Below are 17380 nucleotides of genomic sequence, written 5' to 3' on the forward strand. Positions count from 1 at the left end.
CTCTACTTCTCTTCCCTCCCTAATAGGCAGATAAATATTCCATGACAATATGTATCCCAGTTGCATTGACAAGTGATAGTTTGGCATTTCCAATAGATTACCATCGTATTTTGATCAGAAAGTGTGTGTTTGGCATTAATGGGTTTGAACAAAGTCCTTCCTTACTGCAGACTTGATAAAACCATATCTAATCCGTAGAGCAATATGGGAAATATCAAGTTTGGAAACTGTAGATTGCCTAGATTCTAAGTAAATATTAGTTCCTGCCCTTTTTGCTCCTTTTGCAAAGGCCTGAAGTGCTTTCTAACTCAATTAAAGTCAATAATGTCTGCTGATCATTGTAGAGTACGGATCTGGTGTCCGAGGCAGGGTGTAAGTGCACTGTGTAAGAAGTTCCTGAGCCCCGAGTCTTCTGCCCGGTGCTGTGACTCAAGCGCTGCGTCTCTGTTGTTCCCAGGTCTCCCAGGAGGAAGGTTCTCCCCGGCTGACGTCAGCAGGGCCGTCTCCCGCCCAGAGGAACAGTCAGCCCAGCAGTTCTGCCATTCTCAGCGTGCTCCGCGGTGGGGGTGCCATCCGAAACATCTGGACAGACCACCAGATTAGGCAAGCCCTGTTTCCCAGCCGCCGGTCCCCGCAAGAGAACGAGGACGAGGACGACGATTACCAGATGTTCCTCCCGTCCTTCTCCTCCGAGCTGAACTCGACCCGGCTGTGTGATGAGAGCACGTCGAGTCGCCCTTGCAGCTGGCACTTGGGGCAGATCGAGTCCACAGAGACTTCCAGCTCCGGGCACAGGATCGTCCGCAGGGCCAGCAGTGCCGGGGAGAGCAACACCTGCTCCCCGGAGACAAGAACGAGGGACAGTGATGGCTGTCAGTACAGCCCCCGAAGGGAACTGCAGAGTGGCCCCGAAACAGAAGGGCAGGAGGGGGTGACTCCCTTTGGGTCATCGATAGAGTTGACCATTGACGATATAGACCATGTCTATGATAACATAAGTTACGAGGACTTGAAACTCATGGTTGCTAAACGGGAAGAGGCTGGATCCATGCCCCCTAAGCCAGGTAGGGACTCTGTTCGTCCCAAGAGCACCCCAGAGTTAGCCTTCTCAAAGAGGCAAGCTGGCCACAGTAAGAGCTCTTTGCTCACCGAAGCGGAGGGGACTCTCACAGGTCGAGAGCCATCGAACCAAAGCACACACGACCTGCAGGTCATGGATGAAAACATTTATGACACGATAGGGCTCCCGGAGCCGCCGGCCCTGAACTTCAAATGCAGCAGCCTAAAGCGTCCCAAGCGGAGCACGTTTCTGGGTCTGGAGGCCGACTTTGCGTGCTGCGAGAGTCTCCGGCCGTTCATTTCCCAGGACAGCCTCCAGCTGAGTGAGGACGACGCACCCTACCAGCAGGCTCCCCCTGACACTGACTACCTGAGCTTGCTCTATAACTCTTCCAGCTGTAGCTTGTCTGGCGCGGATAAGGCTGTATCTGACAAGCTGTCCGAAGAGGTGGATGAAATCTGGAATGACCTGGAAAATTACATCAAGAAAAACGAAGACAAAGCTCGAGACCGTCTCCTCGCAGCGTTTCCCGTGAGCAACGATGACGTGCAGGATCGGCTGCACGCCGAGAGCACTCCGGAGCTGAGCAGGCACACGGTGCATTCCACGTCTACGCTGTCTCTTCCCGGAAGCCAAGGCAGGGCCATCCGAGCTGGCCAGGCCCACTACGCATTCGAAGAGGACCTCATTTCTAAAGAGGACTCCTTCATGAGTCTGAACCGGCTGTCTCTGGCCAGCGACGTGCCTCCCACAGACAACCCCTACGACTTGGCCAACTACAGTCTGTCCCAAACAGACACAGAAAACCCTGAGCCTGGCATGGATGCCCCCGATAGGACAAAAAGCAGGGTTTTTATGATGGCGAGGCAATACAGTCAGAAGATCAAGAAGGCAAATCAACTTTTAAGAGTGAGAAGCCCAGAGTTGGAGCAGCCGCTGGCCAGTCAGCATCACAAATCCACTCCCAGAGACCTGGCTGCCATCTTGGAGGAGAAGAAGCAAGGAGGGCCCGCCATCGGTATGTTCACACTGCTTTTCTTTCTCCTTGAAAGTGAGATGTACAGCAGGTTTCAGTTCTCCATGTCCTTAGAGCGGATACACCTGCAGAACACTGTCACTCCAAGTATGGCCCCAGAGCGAGCCATGAGTGATCCCTCCCCCAGTTTGTAGCCACCGTAGCGGGATTTGGTCTCAGGGTTTTGCTGTGTGTGTAACATTGTCACTGCAGATCTGATCCTTTAAGAAAAAGTCTTCTCTGTGGGAATCTACACTATGAAAGAAAGCAGCTCGCTTTCACTCCCAGTGTCTGGAACTTTGCCTCCTGTATCAGTGTTTTGTTAGCAGATGGAAGAGCTCATGCAAGTGGCTAAGGTCTGGGAGCAGGCGGAATAGCATTGCTCTCTGCTTTCAATCCCAGCAAAAAGGTCTACTCCTGCTAACAAAGACCAAGAAAAGATCACTTTTTGCACTTTTTGTCAATGTTCTATGTGCATCTTAGTTGTTTTCTCACAGATTTTGATTACTACTTGATTTTTAAAAATTGCTTCTGTAGTGCATATAACACCATTGCATTCTATATTCTCATCTGTGCATCCAAGAACTTGATTTGAAAGGGAGAGTTATGGGGTGGTGGAGGTGGAGGGAAGGGGTAGAGAGAGACAGATTTTCCAGCTGGTGGTTCACTCCCAAAATGGCTGTAACAGCTGGGGCTGAGCCAGGCCAAAGTCAAAAGCCTGGAACTCCATCCACGTCTCCCACATGAGTGGCAGGCTCCCAAGCACTTGGGCTGTCGGCCACTGATTTCCCAGGTGCATTAGAGGAGGCTGGATTAGAATCGGTGCTCATACGGGATGCTGGCCTTGCAGACATCATCATCATTGTTTTGTCAGACCTCTTTTGTGGGGCATAACTGAATGAGGGACTTAGGTATGAGATGGGTAAAGTCAGGGCTACTGAACCGGGTGTTCACGGTTGACTTGTTGAAGGACCGAATGCTGATCTCAGGGGAAGAGCTCAGGTCTAAATAAAGCACAGGATAGTCAAGAAAGAGCAGCCCAAGAGTGGTGGCTTTCACCTGCAAACCCAGAGATTTTACGGGAGCAGGGCCCAGGAATCAGCATGTTTGAAGCATGCATCCTTTCCATCATATTTTAAGAAACTTTGCCCTTGATTTTTATGGTGAAGGGCCACCTTAGTAAAAGTGAGAGAATCAGTTCTCCAGTGACAAGTAAAAGCCAGATGACTCAGTAGGGACAGGTTCAGGTCATCGGCTTCAGGGCACCAGGGCACATCCCATGGGATGAAGCTGTAACCTCTGTTCTTTGGAATTGCCTTCTTCATCTCCATGGAGACCGGCAATGAGAAAGTCATTATCAAAACGAATCTACAAGTTCCATGATGGGAATCGGTAGGGAATTTTGTTTTGAGTTTGAGAGTACTTAAGAATTGATTAAAACTTTAATTTTTCAGTAAAATTTCCTATCAGATAAGGATATGAAACCCTGGAATTGATGTGTGAGGGATTTTACAGAGTCTGCTTCATGAAATAAAAGTGCAATGTGATTTTTGCATGAATGTGGGACAGAGTAGATTGCATATATTTTTCTCCTTGCAATAATATGCTGAAAGTCCAGTGTTGTGAAGCTGGCATGTGGCCATACTCAGAGTGACTGACTGCAGGACTATTTGGGGCAGGGCGGGAAGAGGGGGTGCATAGGTGATCTTAGAAACAGTTGTTGGCCTTTGTAACTATTGGCTGAGTCTCGGCTGGGGCTTCTCTAAGTAAGAGAAAGTATAATACTGAGGTTTCTGGTGACGATGAGTGATACAGCAGACAATTGTTAAAGTGTAGCTAGACCTGATCCAAGTTGTTTAGAATATGGACCATCTCTCAAAATGCGAAACTCTTATCTTGGTGGAAGCATGTCCTTCAATACCGAATCAGTAGGGCAACAACTATATTTAGTGGTCTTCTTTTTACCCACCTGGTGAGCATTCATTGATTTTTTTTTTTTTTAAGATTTATTTATTTGAAAGTCAGAGTTACAGAGAGAGAACTCTTCCATCCTCTGGTCTACTCCCCAGATGGCCACAACGGCCACCACAGGGCCAGGCCAAAGCCAAAAGCTTCATTTGGGTCTCCCACATGGGTGCCAGGGGCCCAAGGACTTGGGCCATCCTCTACTGCTTTTCTCAGACAATTAGCAGGGAGCTGGATCAGAAGTGGAGCAGCAGGGACACGAACTGGTGTCCATACGGGATGCCAGCATTGCAGGGGCAGCCTCACCCGCTACTCCATGATGCCGGCTCAAAGGATTCATTGATTTCCTATGGGTTTTCTTTTGCTTCTTTTCACATTTGGTCTGTTTTCCTGTCTGTTTACATGCCAATGTCTTCTTGGGATCCCATGGGATCTTTTTTCAACTCTGCATCCAGGCCCTTTCTTGACATGGTAGGCTACTTGCAACATTCTCCCCACCAAAGAGGAGGCGACCTCTTCTGAGTCATCTTCTGAGGGTAGTGTCTTCCTCTGCCGCCTGGCAGGAGCACGTCCCCAGGGCCTGCCAGATCTGACAAAATTATGTCCACACCTCTTCCATCTAGGTGGTCAAGACCACTTCCTGTGCCCACTCGGCTTTCAATCAGTTGACATGATGACTCCTTTTCTCTTTCTTGTTTATCTGGGCACAGGACGTCGTAATCGAGTGGACCGATTCTCCAGACTTCTTCGTATGGGCCTTGCCACTTTGCCAGGAGCTTGCTCTCGGTGCTGTGCGGAAGGAGGAGCAGCACCCTATTCGCCTGCCGAGACTCTCGAGGATCTTTATTGAACTCGAGCCGGGGTCTACAGGCCCTGGGTCAGATTTCCACCTATAAGTCACCCAAACAGGTCTAGTGCTCCCACCTTGTAGAGCCTGTTGTAGCATGCTGGCCATCCTGTTCAATCAGCCCTCCCTCCTGATGGTCCTTGACCCTGGGAGGCCTGGGGGTTGCTGTTTCTTGGTGATGTCTGTGTGGGAGAAATTTCCCTCCTTGTGCAGACTAGGAAAAGGCATCAGTGGGCATTTAGCCTAGAGGTTAAGATGTTGATTAAAGCACCCACGTCCTACATTGGAGTACCCGAATTCCATATCAGCTCTGGCTCCTGACTCCAGCTTCCTGCTAATGTAGATCCTGGGAGGCAGGGGTGATGACTCAAGTAATTGGGTCACTGCCACCCATGTGGGAGACCTGGATCCTGTTCCCAGCTCCTGGCTTCGGTTCAGTCCAGCCCAAGCCCTTGTGGGCATTTGAGGATGAGTCCATGAATGGGAGCTCTCTTTGTTTATCTCTCTCTCTCCTTCTCTTCCCTCCCTCCTTCACCAATAAACAAATAAAAATTTAAAAGATAAGAACAATCCTAAGAAGTATGGAAGGCACAAGTTAATAGTTTTGTCCACACCTCAGGCAATATAAGAAGCATTGATTTTAAATAGCATACTTGAAAATAACATGCTTTTTAATAGCATGATGTTTCCCTTGGCAAGGATTACCTCAAAGTTCTACCTGGAATCATAAGAACTCCAACTTTCAAACTTTCAAAAAGGGAAACAAATTAGAGGCAGCTGTGATATTGTCCGGGCATACTGTTGTCCATGTTCTATAAAGACTGTCAATGCTGGCAATAAAGACTTGGGGACCTTGATGCAGCCAACACTAAGCTTCTTAGACCAGAGGTACCACTGGGGGCTGGCAGTGTCCATACTTCAGACTCATGGAATCTGTTTAATCACACTTAGTGCTCTGGAAGCTTGTCTGTTATTCACATTGCCGTATGCAAGTTAGAGACTCTCTTAGGAGAGCAAGTTGAAACAAATACCAAAATTAGATAAGCACAATATATTGTCTACTAGTAAGATAATTTCTATTCAAAATAGATAAATGGCCAATTCCTTGTTATCCAAAGAGAAACTCTGCCCAGCGTGAGTTATCTACAGGAACCCTTTGAATCCAAGGTCAAGGCCATCTTCCTGCTTCCCCGTTTGCTGCTATGGCCTGATTTCGGGTCTGCCTTTCCACTGCCAGTGATTTGGTATCAGGGAAAGCATATCCATTTTTAACATTGTGCTTAAACCGAAGGAGGAGGTAAAAACGATGATCTAAGTAATAAAGTAGTTATTGAGACCAGTTTCTGTCTGGAACTATGCTGTGTGCTCTGTGGTAGGTGGGGGGTGGGGCAGGGTGGAGGTTGAGAAAAATGTACACTATTTTCCAAGATCACAATCTCAGAAAGAAGCTGAAACACTAAACTAGCCTCTGTAAAACAATTAGTGTCACAATTGCCTGTACAGGCTTGTGCTTGCACGTGCAGCCAATAGCTAGCTACAGAGCAAGTATGTAAGACTTCAGAAAAGAGAAGCCATTAGAAAGGACTCAAGAAAGGATGGGCCTTATGGAAGATCTTGAGAGATGGGGAGAATTTAACTACCCAGAAGAACAGGAGAGTATGGTAAGGAAGACAAAGTCATGAGAAGTGCTATGAATATTTTGGATAATATTCACACAGGGCTTCAGATTACCCAGGGTAAAGTTGGTTGTAGTTAGAAGACTTTAGGGTTATGTTTTGATACTCTAATAGCTCCTTTGAGTTTGTACTGTGTTCTACTGGGTCCCGCAAATTGTCATGTTGGAACTGTGTGAAAGTCTTGAGCTCCTGAACTTTCATGTGGGAAACCATGGATCATGCCTAAAGGTCTGGCTGCCTTGGGTTGGGTTTCACAGTGAAGGAAAGGTTCTAAGTTTCAGGAGGGCCGATGTGGGTATGCTGGTGGCCATTTCCACTTTCACACTCTCTGAAGGTATTACTAAATCTTAATAATATTAAGAGTCCCTAATATATCCTCTAGGGAGTAATTTCTGAAGTTTCTGTTTCTAGAAATTTCTAAACTAATCTCTGCCCTTCCAAGGAATTTGGAGTCGAGAACCCAAAGGACTGAATATAGATAGGATCTATAATGAGAAGGTAAACAGACTATTTACCTTGTTTGCAGGGAGTGGGGGTGAGTGAAATGCAGGTGCTGTAATTAAAGGGTAAATAGTAAAGCAGATTGTTTTCTGTCCTTGTAGGAAATAGACTCAAAAGAAATGCCAGAAAGGCCGGCGCCATGGCTTAACAGGCTAATCCTCCTCCTTGCGGCGCCGGCACACCGGGTTCTAGTCCCGGTTCCGGATTCTGTCCCAGTTGCCCCTCTTCCAGGCCAGCTCTCTGCTATGGCCTGGGAAGGCAGTGGAGGATGGCCCAAGTCCTTGGGCCCTGCACCCACATGGGAGACCAGGAGAGCACCTGGCTCCTGGCTTCGGATCAGCGAGATGCGCCGGCCGCAGTGGCCATTGGAGGGTAAACCAACGGCAAAAAGGAAGACCTTTCTCTCTGTCTCTCTCTCTCACTATCCACTCTGCCTGTCAAAAAAAAAATAAAAAATAAATAAATAAAAGAAATGCCAGAAATTCAACTAAATGATTATTTAGTTTAAGTTCAAGGACTAACAAAAGATTACTAAAAACATCAACATTTTAAAGAACATGAATGTCACCTTGTCACCTGCTGGTGTGCTATACGGGATTCCTTCATAGACATTTGTAGATGTGGTCCCAGTGATCTTTGCGATACATGGTGTTCTTTGATTCTTGGGTGGCCCTGTAGGTACCTGGGTTGGGGGAGGGAGCAGCTCTTGAAGTTGGCATCTCTGGCCCAAGAGAATGGTCTTCGCATCTCCCCTGGTTCGGGGAAAATGGCATCTGAACTTGACCTTCAGTGGGGAAAGCTTTTGTGGAAACAACTGTGAAGCCCTGAACTTGAGCCACTACTGCAGAGCGTTAGGTTGTTATTTGTTAGTAACCATTCCTGATGTCTGGGAGACATAGGCTTCACTGCCTGGCCTCTTGGGGTTGGGAAAGGGCAAGTGGATTACTCAGTCCCTGGGGGGTAAGTACTGGAGGGGAGGATCTCCTCCAGATGTTGGTTCTGCAGATAGTGGTGGTCACCGGCTGGGTTGCTGGCTGCTTGGCAACAAGTGCGGGGACAGACTCTTCAAGGAGTGGGTGTTTAAGAGCAAATAGGTAGGAAGCACGGGAAGTGCAGGGGTAGCCGCTGGTCAGTCCTGCTTCTTTTAATGACTACTTGGAGTCATTTCTCATTGACAGAAGGCTCAGGTGCCTGTCTTTATGCCTGTTTTCAGCACTGACACTATTTCACACTTACAAGCAATACTGGAGATTTTCATTACATATAATGGACACCCTCAGACCTGCTGTTGAAATAAAATAATGCAGAATTTGATCAAATTAGATGAATTTTTAGGTGGCATTTCTATTAAACAATGGATTCATTCACTTGCTGTGTTGCCTAGTGTTCAATGGTTACTCATCCTGAAACTCACTTGAAAATACTACCTATGGTTTAAGTTTTTAAAGACATGTTGGTTAGCATGCTATAGTCTGACTTTTAGAGCAGGGATAATCCTATGTGTACTTCTAATTTCAATATTTGCCTTCCAGGTGCCAGGATTGCTGAGTATTCCCAACTGTACGACCAGATTGTGTTCAGAGAGACTCCGGCAACAGTTCAAAAGGACAGCTGGGCCGGTCCCCAAGACTCGTCCCCCCTCAGGGCTGCATCACCCGCCCCGGCCCAGCACGGTGGCCAGGACTGGCTTTGGCATTCAACCTATAGTAATGGAGAATTAGCAGATTTCTGTCCCCGGCCAGAGCAAGACTTCAGGCCCAAATATCCCACTCTGCAGAGCAGTACAAAAAGTCCTCCCAGACAGTTGTCTGCAGCCTGCTCCGTGCCCTCGCTGCAAACCTCTGATGCTCTCCTGGGCTCCGTGCAGAGATGCAGCGTGATAGTGAATCAGCCCAAGGAGAACTCACGCCAGGGCTGCCTTTACAACTCGCTGGGCCGGAAAGGAATCAGCGCTACATCTCAACCTTATAACAGGTCCCAGTCGTCATCCTCAATCTTGATCAACAAATCAGTGGACTCCATCCACTACCCTAGTGAGGTGGGAAGGAAACAGCTGGTGTCCTTACATAAGAGTTCAAGGTGTGAGGGCCACCAGGATGTGCTGCCGGGGCTCACAGACTCATGCCAACAGGGCACTGAAAAACACTCTGATCTCACTCTCCAAGACTCACAGAAAGTTCTGGTAGTCAATAGAAATTTACCTTTAAATGCCCAGAGAGCAACACAGAACTATTTTTCCAATTTCAAAGAGACTGACGGCGATGAAGATGACTATGTGGAAATCAGGTCAGAAGAAGATGAGTCAGAGCCGGAGCTGTTTCATAATCGCAGAAGGAAATCTGACTCAAAGATCGCGGATGTGGACTTTTCTGAAGCCGTCTGCCACAGCAGCACCTCTTACTCTTTGAATAGCCCGTGCACTCCAAAAAAGCCAATGAACAGCAAGCTTGGGCTCTCACCCTATCTGACGTCATATAATGATTCTGACAAACTGAATGACTACCTTTGGAGGGGGCCTTCTCCCAATCAACAAAATATCGTCCAGTCTCTAAGGGAAAAATTTCAGTGTCTTAGTTCCAGCAGCTTTGCCTAAGGTTCTTGGTAACAGCTGCCTGGCATAGCTTCTGATCATGCTCGTGAATCCTGGATAGTGATGGGGTGTTTTCTATGTACCAGGGTAAGACAATTTTGTAATGACCAGAGTTGTAAAAACTACTTTCTTTTACAGCACAACTTTTAGAACCAGGCTGATGACACAGCCAGGATTGTACTGTAGCCAATGTCAGCATCTAGCAGTATATTTTCCAATGCTAACTGTCTTCATGTTTCATGTAAGTCAACCTTACTTGAAAATTTTTAGTCTTTTTTTTTTTTAACATGATGACCATGGTATTATTTTCCCGTATCTTGACAATGTTCATACTTTAAGGAATGCAATAATAATACTCTCATATTATCCTGAAACCCTAAGTAGTTTTATCCTAGGATCAAAGGCAGCAAGGAGACTTTTCCATGGGTTTAAAAGAAAAGGAAATTAAAGATATTTAAAGAATTATGCTTGTATCTGACATTTGTGGCTAGACCATAGACTAACTTAAACCAGAGATCTCTAACTGGAGGATAGTCTACCGTACCATCAAAGGTTCCAACGCTGGCATTCCAATAGCACTTCATCCTGCTGCAGAATCTGTGTGCCAGTTGAAAATTAAAACGTAGCAGGACCAATTTGGCGTAAGCAGAATCCCTTTCCTGTGTTTCTGGACAAGGCCTGAAAAATGAGCTGCTTGTCATGTCGACTATGTCATTTCTGGGGTGACATGAATGATTTCCTTAATGGCTTAAAGAAAACCACATTCAACAAAATGCAAGTTGACTTAAAGATTAGAAAAGATGGGGTGAGGCCTGGAAACAACTTTATTGTCCCTTCAAATTACACTTCAGGAGGGAAAAAAGAAAGCAAAACCTTCCATCTTGCACCTGTCTCGGATCCAGAGTAAACCGTAAACCATAATGAGAAAAAGCAGCTTAAAGGCACCCTGCCCAGCAGCTTTTCTTATGCACCTTCATGAGTTTTGGGCTCTGCCAGATGAGCCCTTGTCCCCAACCCTGCTGTAGGAATAGCCTCTTCCCGTTGCTTTGAGGCATGTCAGAAACACGGTCTTCAGTGTCTAGGTCTGCCTGCTAACGTCTTATTTCTGTGTTGCCATCATGGTCTTTAAACAGCCTTTCATGATAGAGTTGCGTAGGAACCGAACTCTTTAGAGAAGGAAACAGAAGAACAAAAGCAAGACACTGTGAGGACAAACTAAAATCAAAGAGGTAATGGGAACAGTGAAGGTAGAGGTATTGCTACTTTATAGAAACTTTGCAGATGACTGAAGATTCCACTGATGTATCTCACCTGGAGCAGTTGTAGATTCTGAGGCTCTTTCCAACCCACTCAGTTTCCATTTTATTTTAGTTTCCCTTTATTCTAATTTAAAACTAATCAATGTCCACTTTAAAAAAAAAAAAAACATGTAAAGGGAAAGAAGTTTTCATTTAAAAGTAAGCAATAATACTGAATCAGTGATATCTTACCACAATTCTTTTTTTTTTCTGTTTAAGTCCCATGCCTCTTTCTTAATTGTAAAACATAAAATGTGGCCATCTGTTTTTGACATTTGTAGGTTTTTTTTCTTTTTAAATAATGACAGATAACCGAAGTTTCTTGCCTCTCCCAACTACTCTTGTAGCTTATAAAACAAAGTCCATATTGAAGAACATGGTTCTGGAAACATTCCTTCTTTCATTGCTTCTATTTAACATGAAATGACTTTTTCAGGATTAAGCACTATCAAAAAAGACAAGCACCATAGGAAAGTATGGTCTCCATGGAAAGTATATATGAGTTTGCCTACTAAAAAGCAGTTACCCGATTTGGTCCTAGGAGTACCATCTACCATTTTTGCATTTTGGGACCCAAATCCTTTGTAGCCTACCTTACTGGGGTGTCTCTCAGAAATGGTCCTTCACCTCAGTGTCACATTACATGACTGGTGTCACCGGTAGGGTACACGCCACTGCACGAGGGTGGATGTCTCACTGTACAAAATGTCCATGTGGTTCTTGAGGGTCGAGGACGAATCCATGGCACTGCAGATTATTTCTGTTGGCCAGGATGCAGACATTGCGAGATGCGTGTATATACAAAATTACGTTCGTATTTTTCCTCAAAGTTATCAATTAAGTGCTCTTGTTTAAAACTGTTTCTTTTGGAGGTGGGGCGGGGATGTATATAACTGGGTAGAAAGTTATATGTACTTAAAAGTATGTCAAGTTCTTTTTAGGTTCTGTCCTGAGGTTCAATTTTTTTTATATAAGTTCATTTTTCACCTACTCTATTCGATGTGGGGAAGAACTGTGTCTCGTTAAACATAGTTTAAATACTGTATATAATATAGTAAAAGTTAGTAATGCCCATTATTTAATAAAGTTTGTAAAGTGTAAAGTACGTTAGAGTGTGAATTCATGTGTTTGTTCCAAGAACATCAAGATTTTTCCAAGCTACATTGAGTCGTGGTATTTGTCTTGCTTTCTGGACCATGCAGAGGAAAATCCCAGGTAGTGATGATAAAGTTGCTGTTCAGTGGCCCACGGCAGCCAGTTCTGCGTCTCTGGATGACTTTTGAAATACTGAATGTAGTGTCTGGGAGGCTTTTGTTTCACTGATAGGTGGCGTGATTGTATGTCATCCATGAAAATCTGTAGTAACAGAAGACATTCTTTTAACTTTAATTATTGAATCAAAAAATTAATTTGTCACAACTTAAGTTTTTTTTTTTTTTTCATGGAACTTCATGTTCTGAATTTTCTTTGCTCCACAAAAATTGTACAGGGAACAATAGCATGCTAGTATAAATTGGTAATTATGGACATGCAAATATAAGCATAAAACCAATGAAAATATGATGGGTTTCACAAAGGTCACCAAAGATACATATTATAAAAATATTCTGTTTATAGATTTTAAACATTTTTGCACCAAAATAAACTTTCAATTCTATTTTTCTGTGAACTTTTAGAGCACCCTCATTTAAGCTGTCTAACTTGTCTCACACTGAGGAAAATAGCTTTACAATCTTCCTTTAGAATGTTCTAGGATGGGTGCCAGTGTTGTGGTATAGTGAGTTAAGCCACCACTCCACTTCTGATCCAGCTCCCTGCTAATGCACCTGGGAAAGCAGCAGAGGATGGCCCAAGTACTTGGGCCATGCACCCATGTGGGAGACCCAGATGAAGTTTCTGGCTCCTGGCTTCTGTCTGGTCCAGCCCCGGCTATTTGTGACCACTTAGGGAGTGAACCAGTGCATGGAAGACATCTATCTCTGTCTTTCCCTCTAACTCTGCTTTTCAAAAAAAAAAAAAAAATTAGGGGCCAACATTGTGGCAAGCCGCCACCTGCAGTACCGGCATCCTGTGTGGGGGCCAGTTCAAGTCCTGGCTGCTCCTCTTTTGATCCAGCTCTCAGCTATGGCCTGGGAAAGCAGTAGAAGATGGCCCTTGTGCTTGGGCCCCTGTACCCTTGTGGAAGACCCAGAAGAATCTCCTGACTCCTGGCTTCAGACTGGCGCAGCTCCAGCCAGTGTGGCCATTTGGAGAGTGAACCAATGGATGGAAGACCTTTCTCTCTGTCTCTCCTTCTCACTGTCTGTAACTCTACCTCTCAAATAAATATTTAAATAATAATAATAACAATGGTCTAGGATGAAAGGTTTCCACATTTACCTGCCTCATCTTACAGTTCCACTTTGAGGTAGGAAATGGCTGGGTTTGCTACAAGTCGTAAGAGTTCAATTTGGAGAAGCAAATGACAGTAGAAAAAAACACAACCTATGTATATGTTATTCAGAAATTCTTAGGAGAAAAAATCGGGTTTATAATGAGTTATGAATATGGCTATTGAATATGAGTATTTAATATCACTTATTGTCTTTTGATGTCAAAAATGTGTTTTGAAAAGAAAATTTTAAGAGCATTTCAAGAACCCTGACATCCCTGATGGTATTTAACATTCTGTAACTGCATAGTGGTAAATACACCAAATCTTATCACTCAGAAAAGCATCACAATAAAATGCAGTTTGCCTTTCTTGCTAACTTACGTGTTATATGTATATATATACACATATATATAAACATGTAAACATACATGTTTATTTTAACCTCAACTTTGACCAATGGACAAGATCTTGAGCTTTCTGTTGTATATTTTTCAATCCTTTTTTTGTTAAAAATTACAAAGATGTACTCATTTTCTCATGGTTAGCTTCTCCCAGTTTCTCATCTTACTAGTGGTTTAGAGCATGGCGCTACCTTGCACTAAAAATGTGTTATACATGCAGAATCTGAGAAGTACTAAAATAGGGGTGTTTGGTCCCCAGTGTATTTGAAAGTTCCTTTACAGCTGATCAAAAGTTCCTTTTTGGAAGACTATTCTAAAAGCTGGCATGGGGAAGTATGGTCTGTTTTGTTCCCTTGAGGTAGAAACGTGTTTTTAACCAGTGCTATGCGGGCCTGGGGAATTCTTAGGTGTCCAATCTTGCTTAATGAATGAGTGGAGGTGAGACTCTGAGCACACAGCACGAGACAAGCACTCGAGTCATAGGCGCACAGGAGAGAACAACAGCCACTGAATCGCTTTTGGAAATTCACAGAATGCTCAGAAACCCAATGTCCACTGCCTATTTTTGGTGCTCTCAGGGGAAGGTGGCATTTTGTTAAGACTCTCTGTCCCTTTGCATCTCATGGCTGATAAAATTCCAGGGACATTTACTCGGCAGATTTCCAGCAATTTTTTAAGCTAAGCATCCACAAGGGCCTGTGGAATTGGGGTCATCGTGTCCTCCTCCAGATTCTCTGTAGCCCAAATTCCTTGCCCAATAACGGCTTTGGAAGCAGCGAAGAGCGCCTACAGCCCGCAGTAGGGGTTGAAGTGAGATGAAGTGGAGGGAGATTGTCACTGCCAGGAGACGAACTGGCCTACTGTCCGGTTCTGCTGTGTGCCCGTGAGCAGAGTGCACTCTGTGTCTGTGAAGAGCAACCAAGCGCTAGTTTCCTGACAATGGCATCGGTGCACATGCAGCATTCAATAGGAAGGGAGAAGCAGGCTGTTCCACCTCGCTGGTTCTAAAACAATGTCTGTTCAGCTCAGCAGGAAAGAATAGGGCTTGGACAGTGATCAGAACTTCTGCAGCTCTCTGCTGTGGCCCCGGAGGGCAGTGAAGGATGGCCCAAGTGCTGGGGCCCTGCACCTGCATGGGAGACCAGGAGGAGGTGCCTGGCTCCTGGCTTCGGATCGGCGCAGCGCCGGCCATAGCAGCCATTTGGGGGGTGAACCAACGGAAGGAAGACCTTTCTATCTCTCTCTCTCTCACTGTCTAACTCTGCCTGTCAAAAAAAACCAAACCAAACCAAAACAAAAAACCTTCTGCTGAATGGGCAAATCTAAGCCCCTGAATGCACTGCACAGGTCACACTCCACATAGTCCCCGTTAGGCCATTAACCCAAAGCAGAGGGTGAGTAGATTCCTTCTTCCTTAGACCAGTTACAGCAGAGGTTCAAACTTGCAGGTGCATTCTAAACAGGTGTAAACATAAAAATCCAAATTTCTGGCTGCTTTCAAAGAAAAACCATCTGCCTGTGTAGGTCGGGATCCTAGCAAGGCAACACTGCGAGATCTGAGCAGGGGGCCCAAGGATGACATTCACCCCCAAAGAAAACAACTCATCTTTCCAGAAGACGGTTCCTGTGCTCCCCATGACAGTCATGGCTAAGGAGGCCAAGTGGAAGCAACCACAAGGCAGAGAGATTTTATGGAAACAGCAATTGTGTTGCTGCGGGGGGGGGGGGGGGGGACACTTGTACCTGGTCCACCTCACTAGGTCACGTTACCTGCCTGGACTATAAACCTCTGCAGGCCTCAGGTGTGTCCACTCTGCTCGCCTTCGACTGTAGGAGTTCACTGTAGGCATCACTGCTCTTCACACTGTGCCAGGGGGAGTTTTCCTATAGGACATCATCATCTGAGTGTCCAGAACTGAGATCGGTCCCCATCTGGCTGGCCTCTCCTCATCCCTAGCCCCTTGCCTGGCGTGTCGGCAGCTAACGGGTCGTCTGGTCACCGTCTCTCCCACCTCCCTGCTTCCAACCTTAGCCAGCAACACATGTCTAAACACAAACAGAAGGACGCCTTCCTCCCACATCTGCCCGTGCCGCCCTAGGGGTTTCTCCCTCACCTTACGGCCTGGGAGTTCCCTTGGTCCTCAACACTCCCCCAAGAAATGACTGTCAAGAACTAGGAAGGGTCTGGGTCTTCCCCAGTTTCGAAAGCCAACAATTCTACTGCCTCAGGTTCCCACACACGGGCAGATGGCGTGAGAGTCCTGGTCAGAGACCAAGACTGGCAGCACAGACTCTGCACTCGCATTGCTTCTTCTCTTTCCACCACCACCCTGTGTTGCTCAGCAGCCCTGCTGGAGGCTGCACACATTGGGGGGAGGGGGTGTCCAAACCTGAGGAGCCTTGAGTGTAGGAATTCCTAATCCTAAAGAGGTAAACTAACAACCCTGCCCAGCCTTGGAGTGAGACATTGTCTTACTCTGGACAGCAAACAAACCTGCCCTGGGTCCCATTATCTCCATATACCAAGGCCGTGTACTCCACCAGTGTCCTTGAACTGAAAGTCTGGAGCAAGAGCTAACGCAAGAAGTGAAGAAATAGAAAATACAAGGGACGCAGAAATAATCAAAGAACTATTATAACTTCATGACTTTGTTTCCAACATTTATTTCCCAATATTGTTTTTAAATGTATTTATTTGCAAAGTAGAGTAACATGGAGAAGCAGAAGGAGAGAGCAAGAGGAGAGAGATATCTTCCATCTGCTGGTTCACTCCCTGTATGTCTGCAACAACTGGACCAAGGCCAAACCCAGGAGCCAGGAACTCCGTCTGCTTCTCCCATGTAGGTGGCAGGAACTCAACTGGTTGTGTCATCATTTGCTGCCTTCCAGGTGTGTGTGAGCTGGAAGCAGACCAAAAGGGGAGTAGCAGGGACTTGAACCGGCACTGTGATATGGGACATGGGTATGCCAAGCAGCAGCTTAACGTGCTGCACCACCACTCCCACCCTCCAATATTATTAAAGATGGAGAAACAAGATTACTCCCAAACAAATGAGAAGACTTGGTAATAAAATATTCACAAGTGAATTTGGTAATATGCATCAACATTAAAAATTCATAATCTTTCATGCCGGGAACTATACTTCTGGCCATTTATTCCAAGAGAATCATCAGCTGCTGTTAAAGGTTTATATCACAAATGTCTAAAGGCATGCCTCGTTTGTGCAACCACACACGAGCTTGTAATGAGGTGGATTTTGTAGACCGGCATCAGTGTGTATGCTACCCACACTCAAACAGAACAGGCCAGCTTTTCAGGGCCAGGCTTTCTAGCCCGTCCACAGAGATCAGGCCTAGGCCACTCCCTGGGGACTCCGGAAAAGCTGCCCCAAGTGCAGGGTTGCTCCCTAAGCCCAGCAAACCATTCCTTCCCAAGTAGTTCCCCCTGGGAGACCAGAACTGCCACGGAAGTGCCTCTGTCCAGACCTGTAGAAAGCCCAGTGTCTCTCTCCACTTCTAACCTGCTGGTATTTGGTGAGTTTGTCTCTTTAGCATCCTTTAAGCCACTTACACCACCATGTGCCACATTCTGTTCCTGGGGCTGCTGGGCCTCTGACCATCTTTTCTGGCTCCACTGTGTTCCACACAGCTGT

The 17380-nt window shown here is 45.9% G+C and overlaps 1 protein-coding gene across 1 annotated transcript in view; it reads left to right on the forward strand.

The window, feature by feature from the left end:
• The window catches only part of PLEKHG1 (pleckstrin homology and RhoGEF domain containing G1), a 168566-nt gene extending 156558 nt beyond the window's left edge, over window positions 1-12008 (forward strand). The window contains exons 15-16 of the mRNA XM_062186924.1: window positions 458-2078; window positions 8597-12008. Coding sequence (XP_062042908.1) covers window positions 458-2078; window positions 8597-9657 — 2682 coding nt within the window. The 3' untranslated portion in view covers window positions 9658-12008. The remainder of the gene's footprint in view (window positions 1-457; window positions 2079-8596) is intronic.
• Window positions 12009-17380: the final 5372 nt, after the last annotated feature.

This window comes from Lepus europaeus, chromosome 3, assembly GCF_033115175.1.
Source record: "Lepus europaeus isolate LE1 chromosome 3, mLepTim1.pri, whole genome shotgun sequence".
Lineage (NCBI taxonomy): Eukaryota > Metazoa > Chordata > Mammalia > Lagomorpha > Leporidae > Lepus > Lepus europaeus.